This window comes from Fistularia commersonii, chromosome 28, assembly GCF_037954325.1.
Source record: "Fistularia commersonii isolate RoL2024-O1a breed Wild chromosome 28, RoL_Fcom_v1.0, whole genome shotgun sequence".
NCBI classification, from domain to species: Eukaryota; Metazoa; Chordata; class Actinopteri; order Syngnathiformes; family Fistulariidae; genus Fistularia; species Fistularia commersonii.
In genome coordinates, this window is record NC_141311.1 from 12285446 (window position 1) to 12312532 (window position 27087).

A 27087-nucleotide genomic window follows, 5' to 3' on the forward strand; every position below is an offset into this window, starting at 1 on the left:
TTTCCCCTTTCATATACTGCATTTATTGTAAATAAAAATACAATTTTTCAGTCATGATATGCAACACCTAAACCTAAATAGCCTTTAATGACCTGTAATAAAAATTGCAGGTCTCTAACATAATACATCTCTGACTCAGAGCAATGAAACAATAGTTATATGGCATCTCTTTTCTTCTACAGTAATAGCAGCATGTGAGAAATGCAGACACTGTGTGAAATATGGATAGGTCTAATCTCTTGTTTACAGGAGCTCAGACTCAACAGACCTTTAGCTTATCACAAATGTCCAGGTAGTGGGGTGAAAAGTAAAGAGAGATAGTGCCTCAAAAAGGCCACTGAGCCAACACTATCTTTCTATTACTGTTGAAGAGAGAAGAGAAGAGAAGAGAAGAGAAGAGAAGAGAAGAGAAGAGAAGAGAAGAGAAGAGAAGAGAAGAGAAGAGAAGAGAAGAGAAGAGAAGAGAAGAGAAGAGAAGAGAAGAGAAGAGAAGAGAAGAGAAGAGAAGAGAAGACTGAGCCCTTCCCCTAAACTGGGGAGGCTGGTTTTAGGATATAACAGTCATGTGATACTGGTGGGTGACCAGAGCTCTAATCCTGCCAATTTGTCTGGCCTGGTGTCTGCATGCCTCCACTCAGTCAGGATGTCAAGCCAGTTACATGCAGTTAGAGTATTGAAACACCGTCTAATTCTAGTTTTAATCTGGGCCAACCAAAAGAAGGGGAAATGGGGATACTTTGTAAAATTTGGAGGGTTAGAAAGAGAGACTCAAGAGCAGCTGAATACTGATTCTGCTAATGCAAACACTGCCTTTTCGTTACAAGAAACCGTTTCACTGAGGCAGAGAGGACAAAAAGGAAAACAATGACTTTAGGTGGCAGATCTATGAAGATGTGATATGCTGAAGCATTGATTCTCAAATTGATGTGTTTTTTAGATAGATGAAAAAGCACTACTTTTTTTGTGCTTAACTATTTCACTGTTTTGACCGCTGTTATAATTTAACAGACCTCTACATGAATTGATAACAATTATATACAAATTGTTTATTTTCGATGTTAGGTAGATAAATATGATGTAGTACCTTGGGTGGACCAGGGTGGGGTGTCCTGGCTCCTCCTTGATGTCTGAGAAGAGACGGTTAAACACCAGGGTAGGTGGTGAAGTTTTGTCCTGCAGAAAAAAAAGCCAAAATGACATTTTATGTTGGCCCACTACCATTCTACTAGTAGAACTGCTGTATTTAGTGTAATTTTTCAGTGGGGCAGATGAATTATTACAATGTCTCACACACAGACACACACACACACACACACACACACACACACACACACACACATATGCGTTCATGAGAAACAGGAAGAGGGTAAAAGAATGTGCTATGCTGCACAATATGTTCTTGTAACCATAATCTAATAAATCAAATATATGTATATACATATGCATGGAGAATTGGCCATCAGGCATCACATGAGAAACCCATGTGTGTGTGTGTGTGGTGTGTGGTGTGTGTGTGTGTGTGTGTGTACATCACAGAAAGAAACCATAATTATGATAAAGAGCTCCCTCCTGACATGTGTATGTGAGGTTGAATTTCATTTTGTTGTAGGAGGTAGGAGTAGGAGATTTTTTTCACAGCCGTATCATTGTGTCTGCATTCCCTGACAGGTCAGAAAAGAGTATGCCACAATAGATGGTTGAGCAGGAGGAGCCAGTCAGTGGGGATAGGGGTGCTGACCCTAAGCAATGACCTGCATGTTGAAGAGGAGGGCAGGTGGGGGAGTTGACAGAGCATTGGAAAGTGATGGGGGGATCTGAGGATGGATACAGGGAGGCAACTGACCTTTCTCGTGGGGTCAGCGTTGGCCAACTTGCTGCTGGTGGAGCAGAGATCTGCTGAGCATTTCCTCACTTGGCTATCTTCCTCCTCTTCCACTGCCTTCTGAAAGATATGAAAAAAAAAAGATGGATTTTAAACAAACAGAAAAATATGATTCTCACATTAATATGAAGCGGAAGAAAAAACATGGAATGAGGAAAAAACAAAACAAAAACTGGTCTAGATGTGTAGAAGATCTTTTAGAATATTAAAAATTGGGAATGAGCACAGAGCCATTCCAGAAGCATGAGAATAAGAGGAACATGGAATGTGCAGAGAGAAAAAAATGACAAATGGCAGTGCAGTCACATGAGGGAAAGATAGAGACAAATGATCTTGAGAAACAATGAGAAATAGAGACAGATGATCACAAAGAGATAGTGAATGGAGACAAATAAAATAACTTATGAAGAGTCGACTGAGCTATAGCCTGGGCTGGAAGTAATACGGTCTGGTTGAAAAGTACAGTGGCAAGGAACAGATAAGATACAAGTATAAACAGCCAGCCTGCTGTAGACAGTCTATGGATAAAATACAAAAAAAAAACAACGAGATAGTCAACGCTGCTCCAATATAACCTGTCACTGTGTGCAACTGTGCATGTGATTCAGTAGTATACATCCAACACAGTAGGAGTCAGCGTCCCGCTCAATGTGAATACATATATGCGTGCGTTAAACGTTTATGATTCATTATGTCAGCTTCTTACTCAATGAGCAATGTGTGTTCAGTAAACACTGCTGGTACTGCCTCTAGTCTTGTACGTGTGTGCCTTCTTTCCAAGGACTCATGCTAATGGATTTGATATCTATCAGAAAAATCCACCACACACACACACACACACACACACACACACACACACACACACACACACACACACACACACACACACACACACACACAAAAAGGTATATATACCATAGCTATAGGGGGGGCTGGAGAGGAAAACAGGAGGATGCATAAGGAGAAATACAAGAAATATTCATGTAATTTTGTAGTTTTTCTTGAAAAGGACACCCCTGTGGGACAAATAAAGGCATATTCTATTCTTCTAAGACAGAAAAAGTCTAATGGCAAAAAATTGCAAGGCAACAAGACAGACATTCCAGTTGTAAAAAGCATCAATTATTGACTTATTGTTAAAAGCTATATATAACCATTTCTTCAGAGAATCCACATGTGGTCCCACCCACACTCAGTTAGACAAACTGCATAATAAACAGGTACCCTTTCATCGGTTGAACTAAAGGATTTTAATCATAGTGTCAGTAGAGAGCCATTGTTGGCAACACAGCTAAGCAAGCTCAGAATAATAGAGCCACATTACAGAGATGGCTGGGTATTAACCACCTGGCACTGAAGTTAGCTACTAGTCCACCAGCTTAAATCAGTAACTGGAATTAATGTAACTTTTACTGATAATTCTCAAATAGTCTTTGTTTTATCTCACACTACAAACAAACAACAAATTCACACTAAATAATTATACTCCATCAACAGAACAGTTCTATCTTATCAAAGTCCTCCACACAAATGAGACTAAAAGGTAGATTCCATTCTAAGGTCTGAGACTAAAATGAATACTTTGTGTGACAAGCGAAGACAGATTATATGCAACAGGATAGTGATTCCTATTTTATGAACACAGTAACCACTTTTTAATCTCAATTAGAAAGAAAGCAAATACACATGATCTTTTCTACTTTTCCCTTTTGAGATCCTGATACTTCAAATATGAAAAAAGATCACATTTCTATCTGTGATGATGTGTCTGCCAGGGCAGCACATCATCACATTTACAAAACCATTGCTGAATGAACATGTGCAGACAAATTCAACAGAATGCAATCCATACACACAGCCAGGTGTGTCCCTGTAGTGTGGGGGTATGTGTGCAAAGAAAGGGGCTCGTCTAGTTATGAACACATGTGATTGGTTTGTTTGTTTGCCTTTTTTTCCACCCACTGGAAGGCAGGACTGCATTACCGAGAGGGAGGGGGAGTGAGGAATAAGGAGAGCCAGATGACGGGACAGGCAGTTACAAAGGGAAGGAGGGGAAACGGAGGGGGAGACAAAATCGCTACAGTGGTGTGGATGCAATGTGGGTCTACACTGGTCAAATTCTCCCCACTACTGAGGATGTGTGTGTGTGTGTGTATCTGTGTTTGTGTGGGTGTGTGTGAGTGTGTGTGTGGGCGGGGTGACAGGGAAAAACAATAGTGATCTTTCAACTGCTGACATCTCAAAGCAAAAACTGTTGATGACACACTTAATAGCTCATTAAAAAAAGCTTCTGTGTGCTTGAGATTTAGTTTTTGCTAAATATTTCCTATCATCACTAAACGTACTATTAAATTCTGTTTTTTTGGTTATAAAGGTAGGATAAGTATGTTTACAAGTGTGTGCATGTGTACACACGCTCAACTAGTGCCAGTAATTCCTGCTTAACCAACAGTTGACTATTTAACGCCCACCACCCACTCACACTCATGCACTTCTGCTCATTATTCCTGCTGTTTCTGCACTCTGTATTCCTTAATGAATGTGTGCAGGTGTGTGCATAACTGTTTTCCTGTCCCTCTATTGCCCATCTCTCTCTTGTCAGATCCACCTTCCCGCCCCCTGCTCTGGTTTATTAACACACAGCATGCTGTTACTGTGTCCTAATCTGAAATAATGAAGCACCACTCTTATCTGGCTTGTTGCCACACAAATACACACTTTCACACACACACACACACACACACACACACACACACACACACACACACACACACACACACACACAAACATAAGAACACACGTGCACACAAACAACCACTAACCCCCCAAGTCTGCAACCTCTCCTTATGACAATGTGGATTAGCATTCCACACACTCGCTCAGCTGAACTCTGCACTGTTGTTCTTAATCACCAGCAGTCTGCCGGCTGCTGCAGATACACAAAAACAACGCTCGACCCAGCTCTATGAAACATACTGCCCTAGACACACACAGTCATGTGAACCTTTCCAATGACCCCTTTCCAGAGCCTCAGCATAGTCCCAACACCATTAGTACATGTGACATTTCTACAGCAGACACATTAATGGAGCAGAAAGTTTTTGTGTGTTTGGGTGGCCTAAGTGCTGCTAAATCCAACTATAATTAGAGCCGCTTTAACATACAGACATCCTAAAGTGCACTTTATTGTGCATAGTCTGGGAAGGCGACTGAGCCACAAACTACAAGCCCTGTGTGATACATTTCAGGATATTAATAAGTACTTCATGTCATTCTATTTGAAATATAGAACAGGAGGCAGATGTATCATGTAAACAGATTCATTGAGAATGGCCACGACATGGTTTCTGGAAGATGTTTCAGGTAATTCATTGATAATTTTTAAGAGAGTAATTGTCAATATAGTCAAAGTTTTCAATTAATTGAAATCACTCTAGTACTCAAAGCTGAAAAAGTTACCAGAAAAAATTCTCAAGATGGGAGAACAGTTCTTTGAAAAAAATCCACAACATTAGACAACAGCCAGACGCTATCTTTTCTTCAGAGTTTCTGAATATCTTGCTGCAAAAATTTAGTTTTTGTTTGTGAAGTTTAATATCCTGATATTCTGAAAAGCTAATAAAAGTATGTAGCGGATAAAGGTGTTTTTTCAGCTCTAATCTGCAAATTAAATTGTACTCATAATACCACATTGTGCAATCAGTAAAGAATCTTATCATTAATGGAGAGCCAAGCTCTGATCTGGGGCTCTCAGCTTCACAAAGAAAGTTGAAATGTACCCAGTTTCTTTGCAGTAGGAGAGCAGGGGACATAAATGAGTCTCTTTCAGCTCTTGCCAGCCTGTGCTCAACCAAACAGCATGAGGAATCTTGTTTCTTCCTCTATGATCATTCTACACTTGGTTTAATTTATGTGTGCTTTGGCTTAAGGCTGACACACAGACAGGGACTGACACACTGCCACACAGAGTAAAAACAAGTCTGAGGTCAAGTTTTCCTCCTCCTTCTCCGTCTCTCCACTAAAGTCACGTGGACTCTCCAAATGGCTGTCTCCCAAGCGTGCCCACCCGCCTGGCCACATGCACGCACGCACACACGCATGCACGCACACGTACACATACAAGCACACACACACACAAACTCTCAGCTATAAATACCTGTAAAGTCTTTGTACATGTATAATGTATAACAACATACATGGCTAGTCTCCAACTGAAGTATGCACTTGACTAATGCATTTGCTGCGGAGTAATATAGAAAAATGAATAGGTTTAACAAATGACAGCTAGACCAACACTTGGTCTAGTGTTTGTTGAGTGTTTGTTTTGGAATTCACATGTGCAGGGTTGTAAAAAATGAAAATCTGAAAATCTTCAGACTAGTGGACAGCTAAAAAGAAGCCCTCCTAGTCATTGTGATTAAAAGATCAACTTGAATAAAAAAAATCCCCAGTAAATATTAATTGTGACAATGTATATGCCCTTTTTAATTAGGTAGCATTCATAATAAGATCGACTTTATAGATCACACAATGGGGAAATTCAATCGTCCCAGCAGCATTACAAATAGTACAAATAGTAGTAATGGAAAAAATCGAAACAATAATATAATAGATAGAAACAAAAGAAATGCAGTGAGATCAGAGGTAGTGCAAAATAGAGACGAAAGTAGATGGGTAGTGCAAAAAGAAAAGAGCATTTTGGGATGCTTGTGAGAAGCATCATCACTGTGCTACATACAGAAAAAGTGGGTAGGTACTTGTGGTGCTAAACACAGTTTATGTAAGGAATTTCAATACTAAAAAGGTTCTTGTAAAATCCTGTCAAGCATACGCCACACACTCACCAAACATACGCAGCACTACTCCCAACTGTAAATCTTATCAAGGGCATTGTAAACTGCACAAGCCTTTAGACTGAACTTTCATCCCAGAACAGCTTGGGGTGTTTTACTGTATATTTTATCAAAACCAACTTAAACCCTTGACAAACATGACTGCTGCATTAGTTAATGTGGCCGAGTCCTGGCATGTGTGGTAGCTGTGGGAAACTGAGTAAGAAATAAACAAACAAACAAACAAAAAAACAAGACCAGTATCTCAAACTTACTCAATTACTCTAGGACAGGCTCAAGAGGGGCACAGAAAACAATACCATGCATTTTCCTCCTTGTTTATATAAAATCATGCCCTTTCTTGTCTCTTAGGAGAATGTTAACAGCCTTTATTTGGGTGACTTTTCATTCTGTCTCAGACATAGAGGGAGGAAATGAGAAACACGCACATAGAGAGAGAGCCTTAAAGAGGCAGTCAGTCACACCTGTTCTGTTTCTAGACCACATCTGGTTCTGCTAAACTCTCAGACAGTGTTGAACATTAAGCTACTGATAAAGATTAATATTTATCCTGGCCAAATTATGCCACATAATATGAAAGAAGACTGGTTGCCTTAATGGTCCTTGTCTTCTTGACTTCTAAACGGTAACTTGAATACATTTAAAATCAGTCTCCAGTTCAAGTCCCTTCAAAACGCATTTACTTTTACTAACCAATGACAGATGCTGTCATCCATGTCCTCAACCTTCTTATCAGATACATTCCAGGGGTCTGTTTGTTGAGGAGAAACTTTCACAAAAAGGAGAAGTGGGGGGTTGATCAAGGCATCATCCAATACCTACATGACCTGTATAACATACCACACCTGACCCACTTGTGCGCACACGCACACGCGCACGCACACACACACACACACACACACACACACACACACACACACACACACACACACAACATACACACACGCACGCACACACACACAGCTTTCATCTGAGGTTTTTAATCCAGTAAGCCATTTATCCACGGACTGGGAGCTACACTTTGTTTCAGCAGCCAAATCAATAAGACTCCACAAGGGAACCAGGCAGAAAAGTGGGACATTTAAAGGAATACACTTTTTTTGGTTGAGACTCAGGTTGTAATGGGTTTTATTCGCTTTCTTCATGTCGTACTTTTTTGTTACGTTATGCATGCTGTTAAGTGACTCATGCATAATAGAAGAAAACAGATGCCAGAAATGCATACAAACTACAGATAAACTGCCAACAATAATCATCTGAAGGGTGATTCTGTGCTTAACTAGAGATCTCATTATTGGTATCATCCAAATTTGGCAAAGGTTTGAAGAGCTTTTTAAGAAAACCAGAAAAGGTAAATGCAAAATTGTACACATTTCCATCCATTTTTATATATTACAGACACATACTAATTTAGGTCTCTGTTTTTTGAATTATATTAACAGCTATTGGTAAAACTGTCCAGAGAACCTAGCTGATTCTCTTATTTATATACCCTGAATGAAATTTTATTACACATGTATTTTCAGTATTACAAGAATCCAAATTTACACTTAATGAGAAAACTCATATGCATAACATGTGGAGGGAAACCAAACGTCTGTCAAAATTCAATTTTTTTCTTTCCTTTTCGTTTTACATGCAACATGGTGCCCTTGCTGGCACCCATGTTTGCTTGCTCTGCAGGCATATGCTGTATTTTTTTTCTTACCTTAGGCGGACTTCTCCACAATACAGTTGTGTTTATTATTATTTATTTATCAATACTTATGTGGATGCAATGTGGACGGCAAAGTAAGAATTTCATTGTACATGGAAACAGGTTTCCAGACTACACATGACAATAAACACTTTGATCTTGAATTTTTATACTAGCTGTGGACAAAGACTGAGACATTTGAAGCAGAACAGGTCACACCTTAGGACAGGCCTTGCAGGTAAACATTTAGACAAATAGAGTGAAATGGTGGACAAGGAGAACAGGCAGAGAGCCACATGTGACTATCTGTGCCTTCACCCAGACACTCACACCTGTTCCTCCCTGTTTCCATACACAAAGAGAAAGAGCAAAGCCAGACAAACAGTCTGATAAGTATCAGCCAGACTAGTCATGCTACAGTCACAAACCCGCACAAAGGCAGATAAGGACAGGTTCATTCCTGACTAGCTACGGCTTCCGGCCTTGGGCACATTATTGCACCACATGGGCACTCTGTCTAGACAGTCATCACATGCACGTCAAACACACATGCACAGTCTCCCTCTCTCTAACTCTCTCTCTCTCTCTGTCTTTATCACACATACACTTGCACACAAACATACACACACTTGTCCCTTCTTGCCAACATGTTGAGTGCTTCCTTCCAAAGCTACAGTCAGCCATTTTACAATCATACACCACAAGCTTGATAAAGCAATGGGGCCATGTGAGAAAATAGTTCATGGGAGTCAACTGAATAAAATGTAGTGCCTTAGAGCCAGTAAAAGGTGACGGTCAATAATTTCTATGTAATAATGGCACAATTTACTGTCCACTCACTGAAGCTTGAACAACAAATAGTTTAATTTAGAAACCTGAACCCATATTTCTCGATGATCTGTCACATAAAAACCCCACTCTAAGACATACTTGGATCAATTTTTCTATTCATCTCTGCCTCACTCTCACTTCCTCTCTCCCTGCTTTGTTTCTCATGTTTCCGAGTCAAATCCCAAAAGGCAGCTTCTATATTCTCAACCGTACATTAGGGTTGTAATAACCTTACTTCATGAATGGACAAATTGTTTGACTAAAATACACTATGCAGGCAATGCAGGCTGAAGTGTAAAACACCCACACACAAATATCAATGGCCTTGTGTGCAGTATAGCTATCAGAGAGAGCACTGGCATCATCAATTATATGGCCATTTACTTTCTGGAATATTTTAGTGTTGATCTTGGAGCTCAATAAAAGGATATCTGTGTCTAGATATCCTTTTTGTTACAATGAATAGTCTGTTAAATCTATGTAGATAAAATATAATATCACAAAATACTAGAAAAACTATGAGAACCACAGGATTTGGAAATAGTGTTCTGGTTGCCATCTTGTTTAAGGCTATTCAAGGCCCACCCAGGGAAAACTCATTTGGAGTGGCATGGGGCAGGAGGTAATGCAATTGTCTTTGAAACTGAATATTCCTGGTTCGATTCCGGCTCCTTCTAGTGTGTCCAAGTGTTGTTGAGCAAGATGCTGAACCCCTAACTGCTCCCCTGTCGATGGTCAACGGCAGCCTATTGCTCATGGTTCATCCATGATGGGTTAATTGCAGAGAATGAATTTCCCAATGTTGATTAATAAAGGATGAATTATCATTTAATAATTTCAAGTTGTATTTCAAAACAAACGTGTATCTATCAATAGATCAAATACTTCATCATTTCTAATCATACTAAACTAAATATTTCTTACCTGCTGGTTACCTGCTTGTAGTTGTAAAATGGAAGCACTATACCTTACATGTTACTCATTTCAAATAAATCAAAAGAACATGCAGACTTTGACTACTAATGGAAACCTATGTCATTAAGTCAGAAGTGAAGCTTTACAGACCTGTTCTAAACATTGATAAGCTCACTCCATGTCGACAAATTTACACAGGGAATTTAGTGCACTTGTATCAATGTGGGGTATTTAAAAATCATCCATCCACATGAATACGTGCAGCATAGACATGTGCAGCTCATTCTAACAGTGAGCAGCTCAGTGTCATTATTCCACTTTCATGAGGCCCTCCTGAGCATCAATTACCAAAACCAATAGTTATCACCAAAGTGAGTCAATCAGGGAAGGAGAAAGACAGATGGCCTTGCAAATGAACAGACATCCCATGAAACAACTATGTAGGAAGTGGAGGATGATGACAGTTTAATGCAAGCAGGCTGCCATGCACACACTGGCACTCATAGATACTCGCAGACACATTTCATGATCCCCAGGAGGATGCATCTATTGAGAATGAGGCCAGTGGGCGATTGTCTTGTCCATGGATGACTGTACTTATCATTTCAGATTCATGTGGGCCAGTGCAAGCGTGTGTGTGTGTGTGTGTGTGTGTGCGTGTCTTAATTCCTAAAAACACTGAGGTACGACACTAGTTCCAATCTCTAATAAACAACCCATATACTACCACTATCCAAATACAAATTATGTGTCATGTTCTCTCTATGGGGAAACACAGCTTACTTTTCAAAGCAGTGAAACAACACAGAGCTTGGAGACAGCAGGGAGTGAGAGAGCTACAGAGGACGAGCGTTGCTAAGCAGACTGAAAGCCGAGTGAGGCTGTCAGTAATCCAGCAATGTACTGCTTTTACTAGAGAGAGGGAAAACACAAAATGGAGACAAGTGCCCAAGTCTATGTTTGTAATAAATTACTTAGCCAATAAAGTAATTCATTTCTCAGAGTAGTCAAAACACATTTTATACCTTTGAACAGCAAAACCTTGTTTCAATTAGTGCCGATAAAGAAGTTCAAACCAATAGAAAAATAAAGAGTTTAAAGAACAGGATGAACTGCCACTGACTAAAATATTTTACTGGTTCCAGTAATATGGCCCTATTTATCGATGGTTTGGTGACTTCTTCAAAATGGGAAACCACTCTGCTGCAATGAGGATTACTCAATGCTTGTTGCTGCCTGTAACAAGACCAGTGGGGGTTGGAGGCTGAAGAAAGGAGATGGGAGAGGGGGATACGGAGGCTGACTCATGATATAGTCACAGCACTAGAAAGGGAAAGCCACACCTGGTCAAAACACCCTGCAGGAAAAAATCTATCACAGGAGCAGAGAAAACGAGACAGTTAAATTCGAGCAGGATCTTGGTCTTCTGAATGTTCTGTGGGGAGCTCCGTTCTCATCCATTTTACATGCAGTCCTTGTTTGAAGCTTCTACTGCTTGTCATGGCATGGCCAGCTTGGCTTGGCTGTCCAGGCTGCCCCCTCGGGCTTGCCTGCCTCTTAGTCACACAAACAAGCGCACACACAGCTCCATACTGCAAATACATGAGCCACCATCACACTCCTCAATGTCACATGCTTTGCTTTTAAACATCTCTGAAGACCCAAAGACCATTCTTGTTAATAGCTTTCAAACTACAAAATCTAATTATTACAAGGTTTTAATAATAATAATAATAATAACAATTTATCCTTTATTAATCCCTCGTGGGGCAATTCGTTCTCTCCTATTCACCCATCATGGATGAACCATGAGCAGTAGGCTGCTGTCGACCAGTGCAGGGAAGCAGTTAGGGGTGTCTTACTCAAAAACAATTACACATACTAGGACGAGCCAGGAATTGAACCAGGAATGTTCATTTCCAAAGAATATTACCTCTTGCGCCACGCCGCCCTTTAATGTGGCTTAAGATACAATTATTAAGAAATGAACTTCAAAATACAAATAATAAGCAATCTAAAGAAACAAGTTGGACGCTGCTGCACATTTCTACCTGGTCACACACACGGTCTACATACTAGATCATTTATTTAACAGTCAGTTGATGCAGGCTCAACAACCACAGAAAAGCGCATTGGGGCTTTGGAAATTTCATTGTCAATGAGTCAGAGCTCTAAGTGAACACACCTGGGTGTAGATCAAACAGACTGTATGAAAGACTGGGACAGTGATAAATCTTGGTACTGGCTCCACCATGACACTGATGAGTGGAGAGCAGACTGCAGCACTGATGGAGCATCGTGACTCACGTGGCAGGATATGGTTTGCATGGTGATGGAAAGAAGTGGCTGGCAGTGGTTCTGTGAGTGGATGTGTTTGACCCTTTGGTTTACTTTAATTGTGGACTGCAGGCTATGTCATCATTACTTTATCCTGGTTGACTGAGTGCATGTATGTGTGATCTTTCTAATACGAGATATCATCAAGGACATATTCAAAATGCATTCCAAGATCAAATTTAAGTCTGGTTTTCTGTCATTAGCCTCAGATGACATTTCAATTTTACAATAGGATTTATTTCAGACAGTTCAATTCCATAACGATAAAAAACTGAATGTCTGATATGACCATTTGTCACAGTAACAGCTTATGAATGTAATCGACATAGCAACTGCAACTACATAACTACATCACCTCTTGTAGCAAGACAGTGTGCTGTAAATGTGAACCCACAGATGCTTTGTTTGATGAAGCCAAACCACATAATGCCATGTTACGCTTCTCCGATATGTATTTCTACAGCACTGTTGCACTGAGCAACAGTCAACATGCATACGCAACTTCAGAAGTCTGACTGAAATGTTCCCCCATTTCTTCTGTCCCTTTTACAAGGAAGTCCATATAATTACTGGCTAAGAGATAAAATGAACCGTTCCACTATTCAGTCTCCATCTACTTTCATGCAGAAGGAGGAAGGACGTAACTACCCTCTTCAAGGGAACCAAAGCTTTAATCTTAAAAGAATGAAGTCAGGAGTTACCAAAAGCCATGTGAACCGAGCCACTGCAAGGACCATGTTGTTTCAATATAAGCAACAGTGAACCCGGAAATAGCTATGGACAAGCAAGGAATATGACCTGACACCTGATGCATGACCACAGTCACAAAGGGGCATCTACCAATTGGTTGTGTGAGGACAGTAAAGACAGACCTGAGGTTAAACTTGAATGCAAGGGTGTTGGAATGCAGTCTCAATACATGCAATTCTCAATAAGGCTTCCATAATTTCACCATACACAAACAAAAAACATCACATTATATGTTTTCTACTTTGTAATTAATTGCATCTGGAGGTCAACAACCCCAAGGACTGTCTACTACTTAGCTGATGATGTGAAAAGTTGCAGTGGGCTTTGAAGGATTAATTTAAGGAGTGCAGATGAGCTGGTATGGGCCCCTGAGGAAAATGAAGCAAAAAAGACAGCATGCTTGCATGTGTGTCTCCCTAAGACATATAAAGCAGTCAGATGATTCCCATGAGCGGCATCTCTGCAGGTGGGAATAGCGGTGAGATAAACACATCAGTATTCAAGTCTGAAAGGAGTCACTTGTTTCACCTTCACTAAAGCAGTCTGTTTCACAGTTGGTAGCTTTACAGCCTTTCCAAACCAACATCAGTCAGGCCCCTGGTGAGATAAGGATTTACAGGCTATAGAGGCTAAAGGCTGCCAGCAGTGGAAGGTGAAGAGAGTTTTGGAGGGCAATTAATGTTAGTGGAGCAAAGGTGAAACAGCAAAATAAAGGACTTAGGCAAATTAATCCCTAGCTTGACAACTTTTCAACTTTGTGCGGCTTTTTAATACACACTCCTCCATTTGGTAAAGGTGAAAACTTACATTCATCATCACAGCACTTTATTTAGCTGCAACCGTTTCAAGCAAAGAAGCATTTGGGCCCAAAGGAATAAAATGTCTGATCAAATATAGTGCGCGAAAATACTTCCATGATGACATAAGAAGCTATTACCAAGCATGCAAATAAATTACAAACAAAGTGGAGTGACGGGGATTACATTAATTGTATGGGCTGACTATTTTCCCTGTGTTTGTAACATAAATAATTGATAAGTGTAGTGGCTGGGCTTAATGTCTTGTTGATGTGCTCAGTGGCAGTCCAAAGGGACTTGTGATATGTCTTTGATATCTTGTGGTTATCCCCCTGTCTGGGAAACTGGAACGATGAGAGAAAATACTTGGAAGAGAGACTAAATGTTTACATGGTATGTATGTGTGAGTGTACCTGCTGGGTATGTAGCCCTTTTGGAATGAATAGTCTCTGGTCTTTCCATTTATATCTTCATTAATCTCTGGTCCCACTGACACGGAGGCACTGAACAGTATTTCAAATGCAAAGACATTATCTCCACTTGCTCACAAAATGGAATTAACTTGCTGTTTTGACTCTCTCACAGGGAGACACGACAATGGAAACATTTCTCATCAACAAATCATTTAATTAATTACCACTAAGATTCCTCACTATTCTGATCATATAAAAACCAACTCAGACAAATCAGTCTGTTGTGTTATAATCTAAATCTTTCTTATTTGAGAATCTCATTTGAACATGTAGCCTTCGCTGTATTTCGTTCTTACTTTCATTTTCTTCTAAAGAGGCAAGCTGCTGTGATAAACCCGAGGTGGAAGAGGGAATTGAATGTAACATGTAAACAAGCAGGAGGTATTTTAAACCCTTGGGGACATTTTGACTGGGAGGGGCTTAGCCAATTTGTTTAGTCTGTGAGGCTGTTGACAGACGTAGCAGAGGCTCCACTGTATCTGGATTGACCTCTCGCCTGTCTGATGCTGTGACTAGCACAGCAGCTCACAGTTCCAGAGCCATATTATCTGTTTCCTCTTTTAGTGGAATGGAAAAGGAGCCTAAGCAAACAAATTAGTCAAAATAACAAGATACAGCTAAGATAGAACGCTTCAGCCATGAAACCAATCATTCACAAAAACACGTCCTGCTAACTTTACAATGTATTTTATGTTCTGCCCCGGTAGTGAGGTGGTGCAAAACTGATTCAACTGTAGAATTTAACAGTAGCCAATTCCAGAAATATTTTCAAGAGCTGATCCTAAAAATCATTTTGGGCAATTCTCAGTCAGAAAAAAAAGGCATACATAATCAGACTAGCATTCTTCCAAGATGCTGCAATGATGTTATGGAGTTGTGATACTGCACTGGCATTGACCCGATGGTGACATACCAGAGGCCCCTTGGCTTAGCAACAACCCACCCCCTGCATTTCAGGGCCCCAAATAGCCCATTACAACCACAGTGGTTGAGACACAGGTTGTTATGCACAGGGAGCAGTCTTCCACATAAAAGTATATGCAGACATGATAGGATGTAAGCTACTCTAGGCCAGTGTTCAAGAAGCTGTGGTATATTCAATATAAGTAGATACAAAAAACAATGTTGAAATATGTATATGGGTGGGGGCTGAGAACAGTAAAGGCTGGGGTATGATATAACCAGCAATTGATTGGTTAGCCACAAGGGTTGTCCCAGACTTGATATGTGGTTCAGCCCAGGTCTTGAGCAAGTTAATTTTCAACCAAGGAAAGAAGACCTGGGACTCTACCTCGTTTGCTCAAGTGTCTCTCCTTGAAGTACTGTGCCCACTGCTACCCTTATTGTGTGTGTCTGACTCTACAAATTTCCTTGTGGCTGTATAACTTTATAAACCACTGAACCTGCAGTAAGGTTGACTTGAGAGTGTGTTGAATATGTCTCAACATGGTCAGAAACTTGTGAAATAACGGCTGTGGTCCCTGTGACTGAGTCTCTTAATTTCACTCTTATTTCCTCCTATCTCCATCTTGGTCTAGTTCCTCTTCTATTCATTGTCCACATTGCCCTGCAAATTGCCACATTCATCAAGGTCAGAGGGCTGATCAATAGCCACATGCTTTACTTTTATCTACCCTGCAGACCCACACAAGTGGTCCAACTGCTAACATAATGATTGACTATTGGGTAATTTGGGTGCTTATTTTGATACCGTCTGCTGACTGGGACCAGAGGTTAGGGGGGACTGGGGGTATTTGCTGTTTACAGACACGTGGGCAACAGCAAAAATGTCTCTGGTGGAGGACAGGGGGGCTGGTAAGTGAACAAAGAGCCCACCAAAGGCCATATGTTTGTGGAAATTAAACCGGGAGGAACAAGCCAATAGGAATCAAAGGGGACAAAAAATAGCAGCAAAACAAAGCAAATAATTTGCATGCTGGAATCCAATTTTATATTGCTCAGGAGTATAACAGACAAGCAGACAGGCTTACAGAGAACCCTGCCCAGGATTCAGTGACCTAATGCAGCTGCTTTGGTCTGCAGTGATGAAGTCAGTGGTTTCCACACAGCAAATAAAGGAAGCCAGGGAGATGCAGCTGTCTGCCGTCTGTGCTGCAGCCACTGTGTCAGCCCGGCCGGGGAGACAGACAGAGAGAGGCTGTTCTCTCTGTCTGACACCTCTGACTCTGAGCCAGAACAGCGCTTCAGACAAGGCTCAGACAAACAAGATGTAGCTATATTAACTCATAATCTTGATGTTGCAAAGGTTTGGAGATTGGCGCAGTGGTTAACACTTCAGCCTCACAGCACGACAGACGATTCAATTCAGGCGAGGGGACCTTTCTGTGTGGAGTTTGCGTGTTCTCCCTGTGTCTGCGTGGGTTTCTTCCGGGTTCTCCGATTTCTCCCGCAGTAGGTTAATCAGAGAAAATTGCCCGAATGAGTGAGTAAATGGTTGTTTGTCTTTATATGTGGCCCTGCAATTGACTGGCGACCAGTCCAGGGTGTACCCTGCCTCTTGCCCAATTACAGCTGGGAAAGGCTCTAGCATCCCCCGTGACCCTGAGTGCAGAATAAGCAGCAGACAATGGATGGTTAAGGTTTGGAGATTTGCAAAGGTCAGATTTTTTTTTGTATTTCCAAGAGAAGATAACCCTTTGTAATAATACATGTATATACACTTCATTTAAACACATTGTCCCAAAAAAACATTACACCCATCCAACAGAAGACATCTAACAAATAATTGGTGATGGTTAAAATGTGAGTACTGTGTTTATCATGTTCCTTTTTTAATTTTCAAAAAATGTTCAAAAAAAAGAGAAAAACATACAAATGAAAAGATCATATTTCTATGAGCATGCATGTTTGTCAAAGCCCCTTGGTCAACATGAATTATTTCTTGTTGGACAGTAGTGTTTCTCTTAAAAGAATACCTTAAATTTTTGCTCTCTGTTGTTCATATCTGCCGAGAAAACCCTATTTTTGAAGCCGGGATCAGTGGAAGGGGTAGCATTATCATGAGACACAAGACGCACTTTTAGGAGAGAAGGCACTTTCTTTATCCAAACACAGAGAACAGGATATGGGTCTTGAAGCCATTGGAGAGACAGAGGAAAAATTGTGTCTTCTTTTCCCAAGGTCACAGAGGTCTCTGGTAAACTAGCTAACTGTAACTTGCTTATAAATGTGTATATAAATGTGTGTATAAATAAGAGCATGTGGGAAAACAGTCTACGAGTCAAAGTTGGACTAACAAACCAAACCACTCTTTAAAAAAGTGTGTAACTACAAGCAGCTTGGCTTATACTAAAATCTAGTGGGATGTGGAAAGTATGAGTCACACAATCACTGCAGTGGAGGCGGCTGGACACAGTCTGGAGGATGTACAGGGTGAGAGAAATGTCCGTCTGCCTCACTTCCTGTTCAGTCAAACATGCACTTTCATCACACAAACAACATATAACAGAGAGTGGCTGATCTTGGAAAGGAAAATCAGCGTCCTCAATGAATCAAGACACTCCCTGTTCACCTTGTCCTCTTGCTACTGACCTTTCACACGCCAGTATATCCGTTTGGAATGAGATGGGAGGGGGATGACATCCTCCTTTAATGCCACATTCACCTACTTCCTGCAGACTTACAGGCAACTGTCTTTCCAGGAATTTAACCATTTGAGACAGGTAGGTTAATCTGATCATATTTCCACCGCTTGAGAATACCATAATGATTAGTACAGTTAAAAATTCAGACATAGCCCCTACTTCACAGCAATAGCTGAGTATACACAGAGACCGATATATATATATATATATATATAGAGAGAGAGAGAGAGAGAGAGAGAGAGAGAGAGAGAGAGAGAGAGAGAGAGAGAGAGGGAGGGAGGGATGGATAGATGGATAGATGGATAGATGGATAGATGGATAGATGGATAGATAGATAGATAGATAGATAGATAGATAGATAGATAGATAGATAGATAGATAGATAGATAGATAGATAGATAGAATAGATAGAATAGATAGAATAGATAGATAGATAGGATAGATAGATAGGATGGATAGATAGGATGGATAGATAGGATAGATAGGATAGATAGGATAGATACAGTGATAAGACAGCACCTGAAACTGTTGAGACAAGTCTCCAGAAAACAGCTCATAACACATCAGTTCTTGGTTAAAAGCCCAAATACAGAACAACTGAGTTGGTGGCATTCCTTATCCACCTTTAGGATATTCAAAAATGCTGCATTTGGATTGTGTTATGTTTATGTGTCATCAACTCCCTATCCATGTTTCCTTCACTGAAATGTGACACTCTGACATAGACAGACAGGACAAGAATGTAGTCTGGGCACTTGTCAGAGGACTGTAATTCTGTTTACCCACACCCAAATTTATCCAGACAAGGAAAAAACAAACATTGTCCTCTGACAAATATATAATGGCGCACATTTTTTAATGTGGCATGTACCATGTCGCTCCTGAAATGAAGACAACTACCCTGCTGACTGCTTTTAGAATAAAATAGAATATTCCTTTAATGGAAAATTTTTATTCCTTTTTAAAGTGACAAAGAAATACTTTACTCAATAGTTGTGGTTGGGTCCGTTCATATTCCAAATGTCTGTTTGATGGTTAATAAGCCTACAGAAAAATGATTTCCATTTTTTAAAAACCAATCTCTCATTTTATTTTGAGCAACCACAAAACAACACCAAAAACACAACTGAAAACAATACAAAAGAGTGTCCCAAAACGGTCAGAGGGATGTATAGACATAAACATATACCAGTCAATGGCAGAGAAACAATCTAGAGCTTTTCGCCCACCACTGAATGCTGACTTTTCACGAGGCTGGCTGCCTTTGTGCTTTGGATACTGCAATGACACTATTTTTCCACACAACAAAAATGAAAAAAGAATTAGCAAAATCATCCGAGTTGGAAGACTCTGTAGTTTTCTGGTCTTCAGTGATAACTACTGGTATTGCAGCAGAGTTTATTCACTGAGGATGGCTTAGAAATCTGGTTATAAAGGGGATTACAATCCCAGTTCAACATAAATCTATATATTGCACAAAAACTTAAAACTAATACCTTAAAAAGGATCAACATTGTCCTTCAATAGCCACTTGTAAAAACACAATAATAGTTGCCAAAGGAAAACCACAATAAAAGTCAATTAGATGTTGGTTTGAACAATCAACTCCTGACATGAAAATTTTCTTTCAGGAAGTTTAAAGACTCCTCATGAACACCATGTATTGACCTTTTGTTCGGACACATTCCTAGTGACCTCAAATGACCTGAGGGGACAAATGAGGCACTTCCCCTTCAGCTGTGGCTGACTGGCCAAACTTCATCCCGTCCTGATCTGGCCAGGCAAATGTCACCACCCATCTCAGACTTCTTTCACACTTACTAGGTCAATGCTGGTTTAAGAAAACAACAGATGTGACAAAGCCTCGTCACTTCCTCAACAGCACAATAATGAATGACATTTGAACAAGCAAGGACACTCATCATTAAAGATGTACTTACTTTATCGAGCGACCTCTTCAGCTGATAATGGAACTTCTCTTTGACCTCGTCCAGGAGCTGCTTCAGCTTGGCTTCTTCAGATGAGCCTTGGTACTTCCTGGCAAGCTGCAGGTAGCAGGGCCACTTGGCCGAGTCAAATCCCCAGTGGCAGGTCCTCTTATCAGGTGACTTGTGTGAATGCATGACAAACTTCTGTGGTGAAAAGAGTAAATGGCACTCAACACACTGGATGCAGGGTGCCTCTGGTTGGGTGAAGAACTGGGGCACAAATAGACCATGGCACTTCCCCAGGCACTGGTGTTCCACCTGGAAGCTGGCTTCACTCTCTTTCAGCAGGCCCTGAGTGGACAGCTTACCACTTGGGTCGGCAGATAAGGCTGCCCCAGGGCGCAGTAGAGCGTTGCACAGCCGTTGTGCATCCGTCAGTGTAATGAGGCCACAGGAAGGTGCGTTGAACGGTAGGATGCCCAACACCTTAAGGATGTGCAGCTGTTCAGCATCACAACGTGAGCAGTACACATAGAGCTCGTCACAAACAGTGTTGATCTGCTGCAGCGAGAAGTCACGGAGCACAGAGTTAAGCACCTGAGGCAAGCAAAGACGTTTCTCGCCACCCACAACGAAGCAGGAGATAGATTCTCCTTCCAGCAGTGAGTGGGTAAGCTCAGTGGAGCTGTCACAGGGAACCAGTAGAGGGCCCCCTCCAAGAACAGGAGGGGAGGGCAGAGGAGGCATGCCAGCATGAGAATGCTCATGGCCAGTACGAGCCGAAAAGGCAGCTGGGCCCCCGAGGGAGCTCTGGCTGCTGAGAGTGAACTGGGCCAGTGTGTGTTTGAGCCCAGGGCTCAGGTCCAGGGCTTTAACAGAGCCCTCCACGTGTAGGTCAACTCGGCCCTCAACGTCCATTTCAGAGTCGTGGCGTAGTTCCTCAGTCTGTTCCTTCTTCACCTTGGGAGTTTTGGGGATGGAATCCAAGCTGCGACGCTTCATGTTTATCTCAGCCATTACCCTCTTCTTAATGGGTGCATCTTCCAGTCGCTCTCTGTATAGCCGCTTCATGCTGCTCTTTAATGAGGTTAAGTCTTTGAAAGGGGTTTTCAGACTGGTCTGGGTACTGGCCATGTTTAAGCGCTGTATATTTGTTGTATCTGTCTGCCAACTAAGTTGTTTAATTCCTCTGAGGCTCTTTTTCTCCAAAAGTCTTTTTACATGACAAAAATCTTGTGGTAGTTAGACACGTACATGATGGTGACTGAAGTGTTCTATGCTTGGATCCAATTCCTAACAATGAAAAAAAAAGAAAAACAAGGTTTTAGATAACACATATTAATTGGTTAAAAATATTTCAGAAGCGAGCTAAACTCCAATAAGACAATTGTTTTTTGATGGCGGAATAATCAAACAAAAGCGATCTCATCAAAAATTGTTGTAGAACATGAAATATCCATATAGTGTTTAATGTTTTATAGCGGCTGTTTCAGCAGGCGACCGAAGAGGTCAATGGCTGTTTGCATGGACGTGCCAAATGGCCATTGCCATACTTCACACAAAGGTGGCATGGCACTTCTCCAGCCCTTGTAATTGAACCCATGTAAATTAACATCAGGGTTTGACATTAAGTTTAGAAATAAAACTTTCAAATACCAAGTCAGACTTTCAAATAGCGATCGAAGTAGACTATACGTAACAACCAATAGACATTTTCCCCACAGCTCTCCCCTCTTCTACTACGTTGTAAATTCGTAGGTGATACACAATAGACAACAAAACATTTTACTTTGCAAATGAAAGTGCTCCTCCAAGTCACCCCGTGCCTTTCCCTCGATCTGCTAACCCCACGCTGACTCCATCAACTGCTTGAAAACCAGCTCATGAAAGCGTTAACAGCAGTCGCCCTTTTCTTTCGGTCCCTTCACAGCTTGACATACATCAGTGTAGAAAGTGGTGTTTCCCCTTTCTCTGTGGCTTTACTGCGGTATTAGTGCGCGTAATAAGGTAAACATCATTTAGCCTCTATGCCCAATTTAAAAGGCAATGTAGTCGCTAATGGCTGCTGCTGCAATATGACACCAATTGGTTGAAGATTAAAGGCACCTCTACTTGAAAATGTGCATTTGCATTTCTCGTGTTGTCGTTCATTGCCCTTGATAAGTCGGTAAACTAGGGTTTTTATCTTCTCAAACACCACAAAGACACATATGGCCATTTGAATGTAGCTAATTCTTTCACACGCCTTTTCAGACTTCCCATCGTTTTTTTCCCTACCAACTGACATGCTACTGTGGTGCAAACCTCCGCTTAATATCGAAGTAGGTTGATATTCGTGGCCGATTTATCGGCAAACCTACCAGCTATCCTTATCATAAAAAGCTGCAAAGTCAGCTCAATGATCGATGAATGGGGGTCTTCGATGAGGCTGCTTCCAACCCAACCAGTATTTTTTCATTAGCTTCTGAAACCACGGGCTAACCGGATCAGGTATTATCTGGAAGACATTTCTTCGATGCCATTGCTTCGCTAAGCAATACCAGTGTCTCCTTTAGGATATACCACGACACTCTTCTGTTAAAGAATATTTGCAAGTGTTACTCTCACTCCGGATACCCTTTTTCCTGCTGCAAGGACGCCGCGTAGAATAATCCTCACTACATTACCAGTTTTCCCCCTCCTCCTCTCCAGTCTGCAAACTGAACCTCGCCACGACTGCGCTGGTATGCAGACAGCGCTGATAATGACATTCACTGTCTACGCTACAGTCTGGTCTGGGAAGGCACCGCGGTCGAGTGTTACGTATACACCGATTCAGTGAAGGCTGGATGGAATGCACAACCGCAGCTCCCCCCCGTACGTCAAACGCTCGGGAATAGCGTCTGCGACTGCAACTGTCATAAACCACTCTTTCAAGACATTAAATATGACCGATTTGAGATTGACATTCAAACCGTTTCTGATCACGAACGCGATGTTTATGTGCCAAATACAACCACTAATAAAGGCTAAATGAATAGAAACGCAGGTTTTGCCAAGGCATTCATATATAAAAGCATATATCGGTCCGCTAGCTAGCCGAGCTACTAACCCCCCAGTTTACACCGGTTCAGTTGACTTTGATGCAGTAACGGTGGATAACACTCGGGAGGATAACTCGTCTCTACACACTGAGAAAATAGAACCGTTTATACAACAAAAATCGGAAAATCGTTCGGATAGTGTAATCTGTTCCCCAACCTTAAATGGGAGAACTCCCGTGTATCGGTAGAGGTTACCACCAAGGCACGCTAGCCCAGCGCATAGAGCGATGAAGCAGGCTGAACGATCGGAGTGAAAGCGCTACAGCAGGCTAACCCCGGCCAGTGGGGGGAGACACGGCAGGCTAAACCAAGTTAGCTTCCCCGGCTCGACGGTTGTTACACATCAAAGGAAATCAGCGGTTAAACCAGCAAATCCCTACAATACTCCATCGAACACGATTACCTGAAGGCCAGTTTTATTTTATTTTAGTCCCGTAATCACTCACCTGAAAGCTGGTGTCTGCCGTCCTTTCTCGCCAGGGATCTTCTCCGTACTGGAAAGCCTGGCGGACCGTCAACAAGATGCAGCTAGAGACTCCACTACAGCCCAACAACGTCACACTGCACACGGGCTGAGAGGCGGAGACGTCACTCGGCTGACGGAAACTATGCGGGGGTGTCTATCGTCTGTCTGCCTGTCTGCCTGTTTGTCTGGAAGGCTCGTTTCCTCCAACGGTAGAACCAGGCTGCGGACGTGCGCACAAAATAATCCATTCAGAGGTCCTTTCTAAAAGAAAACATTTTTATGCTTTATTTCAATTTTGCAAGCAAGTGAACGAGTTTTAATTAGCGTCTTTTACTATTTATGAAAGTTGCATGCTGCTTTTAATCACTTCTTGTTTGTGGCTTTATTTATGGTTGCAATGTTCTACAGGGATCCTTGTCACTTTACCATTTCGATTGTCACGTCCATCTGTTTGAGTGACAAATGTTGTTTTTTGCTAAAACGTAACTGTATTTGCACTATTTGCTGTTTGTCAACCTCTTCTGCATTCTACCGAGTTCCTCAATAAATTACACCAGGGGGGAGCTGGGAAGAAAAAGGGTGTCCTCTGACACCCAAGCTCCCTCCCCCCCATGGCTTTTATGGAGGCAACCTCTGCGAAAGTTCAAGAGGTCATTCAGGTGGTGTGTACACTCTTGAGACACAATAACACTCAATAAAATCTGTGTCATAAGGATTAAATGGGGAAACTAGGATTGACATTTTATGTGCGCTTGTATTCTAATTTTTAAATGGCATTGTTGCAAACAATCGTAGAAGTGTCTTTTTCTTTAAAGGTTGTCATGCTCTGCTCTTACCGATTTTTCAGCTGGAGCACACCAGCTAGCTGACTTACACATAGACTAATGTCACACATCTGTGAGAGAAGGGAGGCTTGATAAAGCTTTCATAAACAACACCGTTGGCTGTTTTGCTGCAGCCTCTCTCTGGCTCACTGTCTGACAGCAAGGTCAGCAGTAGTATTATGAGAGCAGATGTGAGTACACCCTGTCCAGCCCCAGAGAACAACAAGAGGGACATTGATTTTCCTGTAATAACATCACTCTGTGTGCTGTGGGTAGTAAATTAATCTCATATGTGCAATAATGCAGCCAACACTGATTGTTCATTAGGAGTGAAGCAAAAAAAACGGTTAACAATGAAGTAGACAGTGATGGGACAGACGAGATTTGCAGACAGGATGTAACAGGGTAACAGACTGGCACATTGATAAGTCTCTCAGTTAGCCGAGACGCTGTCTAACGGTTATTGGACTTAGCACTAAGTGCACCCCAGAGGCAGACACCTGACAGTAGTCTTCAAACATTCTGCCTGAAATCAATAGGGAATATTGAAATATGTCATGAGCTGTTCAGGGGATGTATTTGTAATTTAGGGAAATGGTGCTGGATCAATGGCTGGTTTGAGATTACACACCTGTCTGCGGTGCCCAATAAGTTTTTGTTGAATTTGCAGATGATGTACGACTATTTTTTTAATCAAACAACATAACAATGTATTCAAGCAACTATGAAAAATACAAAGAGAAAACAACTCGGTGGCCCTCTGAGAGGCGAGATGAAAGATGGGCCTAATAGGACGAATCAAACGATAATGACGGCCATGGAAAAGGATGACAAGAACGCCAGACCACCAGCAAACGAGGGGAAGACCCTCTGAAAGTGTGCATGCGGATAGAAGAAAGTGACCATGTTTTCGGGGTTGCGAATCCACCAGGGGAAAGCAAGGTGTGGTCAGGAAGGCCAACAGCAACCTTGCACTGCTCCAGCGGGAAAAACAAGAGGAACCAAAAGCTGGGTGGAAAACCACAGAGCTGATGGACCCAATGTGGCTGAAGGAAGAAGGGCACCAAGACTCAGTCCCCACCACCTCACATATAACACAGGCCATGAGCAGAGACTAAGGAGCCAGCAAGAAAGAACAAGATCAAAGGGCCAAAATTGAACACAGTGGCATGGCACACATTGGACGCAGACCTGACTAAGACACTGAAGGAAGCGTTGCCTGAAGGTGTCAAGGCAAAGCTTAACCTGTTTGGGGGCGTAATATACTAGGCCTGTAATGACAGGTTTGTTTAAGTTATCCCCAAACAGGGGACTGGCCCAAGAGAAAGGGGAAGGAGGGAAGAGGAGATTGCCCAGCTTGTGCAAAGGTGCCAACAAATCCTTAAGAACTGGAGGAAGGCAACACAGCCAGAGAGAGAAGGCCTGAAAGTCCTGTGAGAGGAGGACAAGCAAAGGCTAGCCAGGCTTTACAGAATTGAATGCATCTGCAAGCACAGCAAACGGAGGCAAAAAGAGCAAACCAGCTTCTTCAAAGACCCTTTTAAGCATGCCAGGCAGCTGCTGGAGGAAAAGAAGAGCGGGAAGCTAGAAGCCACCGGGGAACGGATGGAACAGCATGCTAAAAGGCAGTACAGTGACCTGTCAAGCGACATCCCCTTAGGAACACCAAGGTATGTGCTTCAGCACATGCCAGCAGCAGCTGAATTCAATACCATGCCTCCCAAGCTCAGCAACTTCAGGCAAGATGTTACAAAGGCAAGGTCCACTTCCATCCCTGGCCCCAATGGAGTCCCCTATAAGCTCTATAAGAACTGTCCCAAGGTGCTCATGCTGCTAATGTACCTGATGAGAACTGCCTGGGAGAAACAACTTAGAAAAGATCGTCTCCGCATTGGCCCGAAGGATGACCATCTATCTCCTAGAGAATGGCTACGTCAACACCAACTTCCAGAAAGTAGGCGTCGCGGGATTCCCAGGGTGCACAGAGCACTCCACAATGATCTTGGACCAGATCCAGAAGGCCAAGTGGGAGAAGACTGGCCTCCATGTCATCTGGTTTGACCGTGCAAATGCGTATGGATCAGTCCCATGCCAGCTGATAAGCTATGCTACGGAGCTCTTCCACATGCCTCCCTGCATTGAGAACCTGGTTATGGCTAACTTCAGTGACCTGCAGATGTGCTTCGCCCTCCAAGACTTCACAACAGGGTGGCAGCAGCTACAGGTAGGTATTTCAATGGGGTGTGCCATCTCTCCAATCTTGTTTGTGGTAGCCTTTGACGTAATCCTCGTTGGAGCACTACAAAAGGTCGGAGGGCTCAAGCTATCATCTGGTCAGAGGTTTCTCCCTTTGAGGAGCTACATGGCATCGTATACAGCTCGACCGCTAAAAAGGATGGGTCAGTTGATGACTTGGGAAAGAATGAAGATCAAGCCTGCCAAGTCACGAAGCCTGTCACTCAGAAGGGGGATCAGAAACAACTCCACCAGCTTTGTTGTCGGTGGAGAGAGAATTCCCCATCCTGGTGAACAACCTATCAAAAGCCTGGGAAGGCAGTATACTACCCAGCTGTCTGGCAAACAGATGGGGAAAACTGTCATGAAGCAGCTTACAGACGGCCTGACAAGGATCGACAAGCCAACACCC

The 27087-nt window shown here is 42.1% G+C and overlaps 1 protein-coding gene across 1 annotated transcript in view; it reads right to left on the reverse strand.

The window, feature by feature from the left end:
• skila (SKI-like proto-oncogene a) overlaps positions 1-23886 on the reverse strand; it is a 35711-nt gene extending 11825 nt beyond the window's left edge. Inside the window, exons 1-4 of the mRNA XM_086175591.1 lie at positions 23597-23886; positions 20080-21360; positions 1844-1942; positions 1085-1173 (exon numbers count right to left, since the gene is read on the reverse strand). Coding sequence (XP_086031717.1) covers positions 1085-1173; positions 1844-1942; positions 20080-21201 — 1310 coding nt within the window. The 5' untranslated portion in view covers positions 21202-21360; positions 23597-23886. The remainder of the gene's footprint in view (positions 1-1084; positions 1174-1843; positions 1943-20079; positions 21361-23596) is intronic.
• Between the last annotated feature and the right edge of the window lie 3201 nt (positions 23887-27087).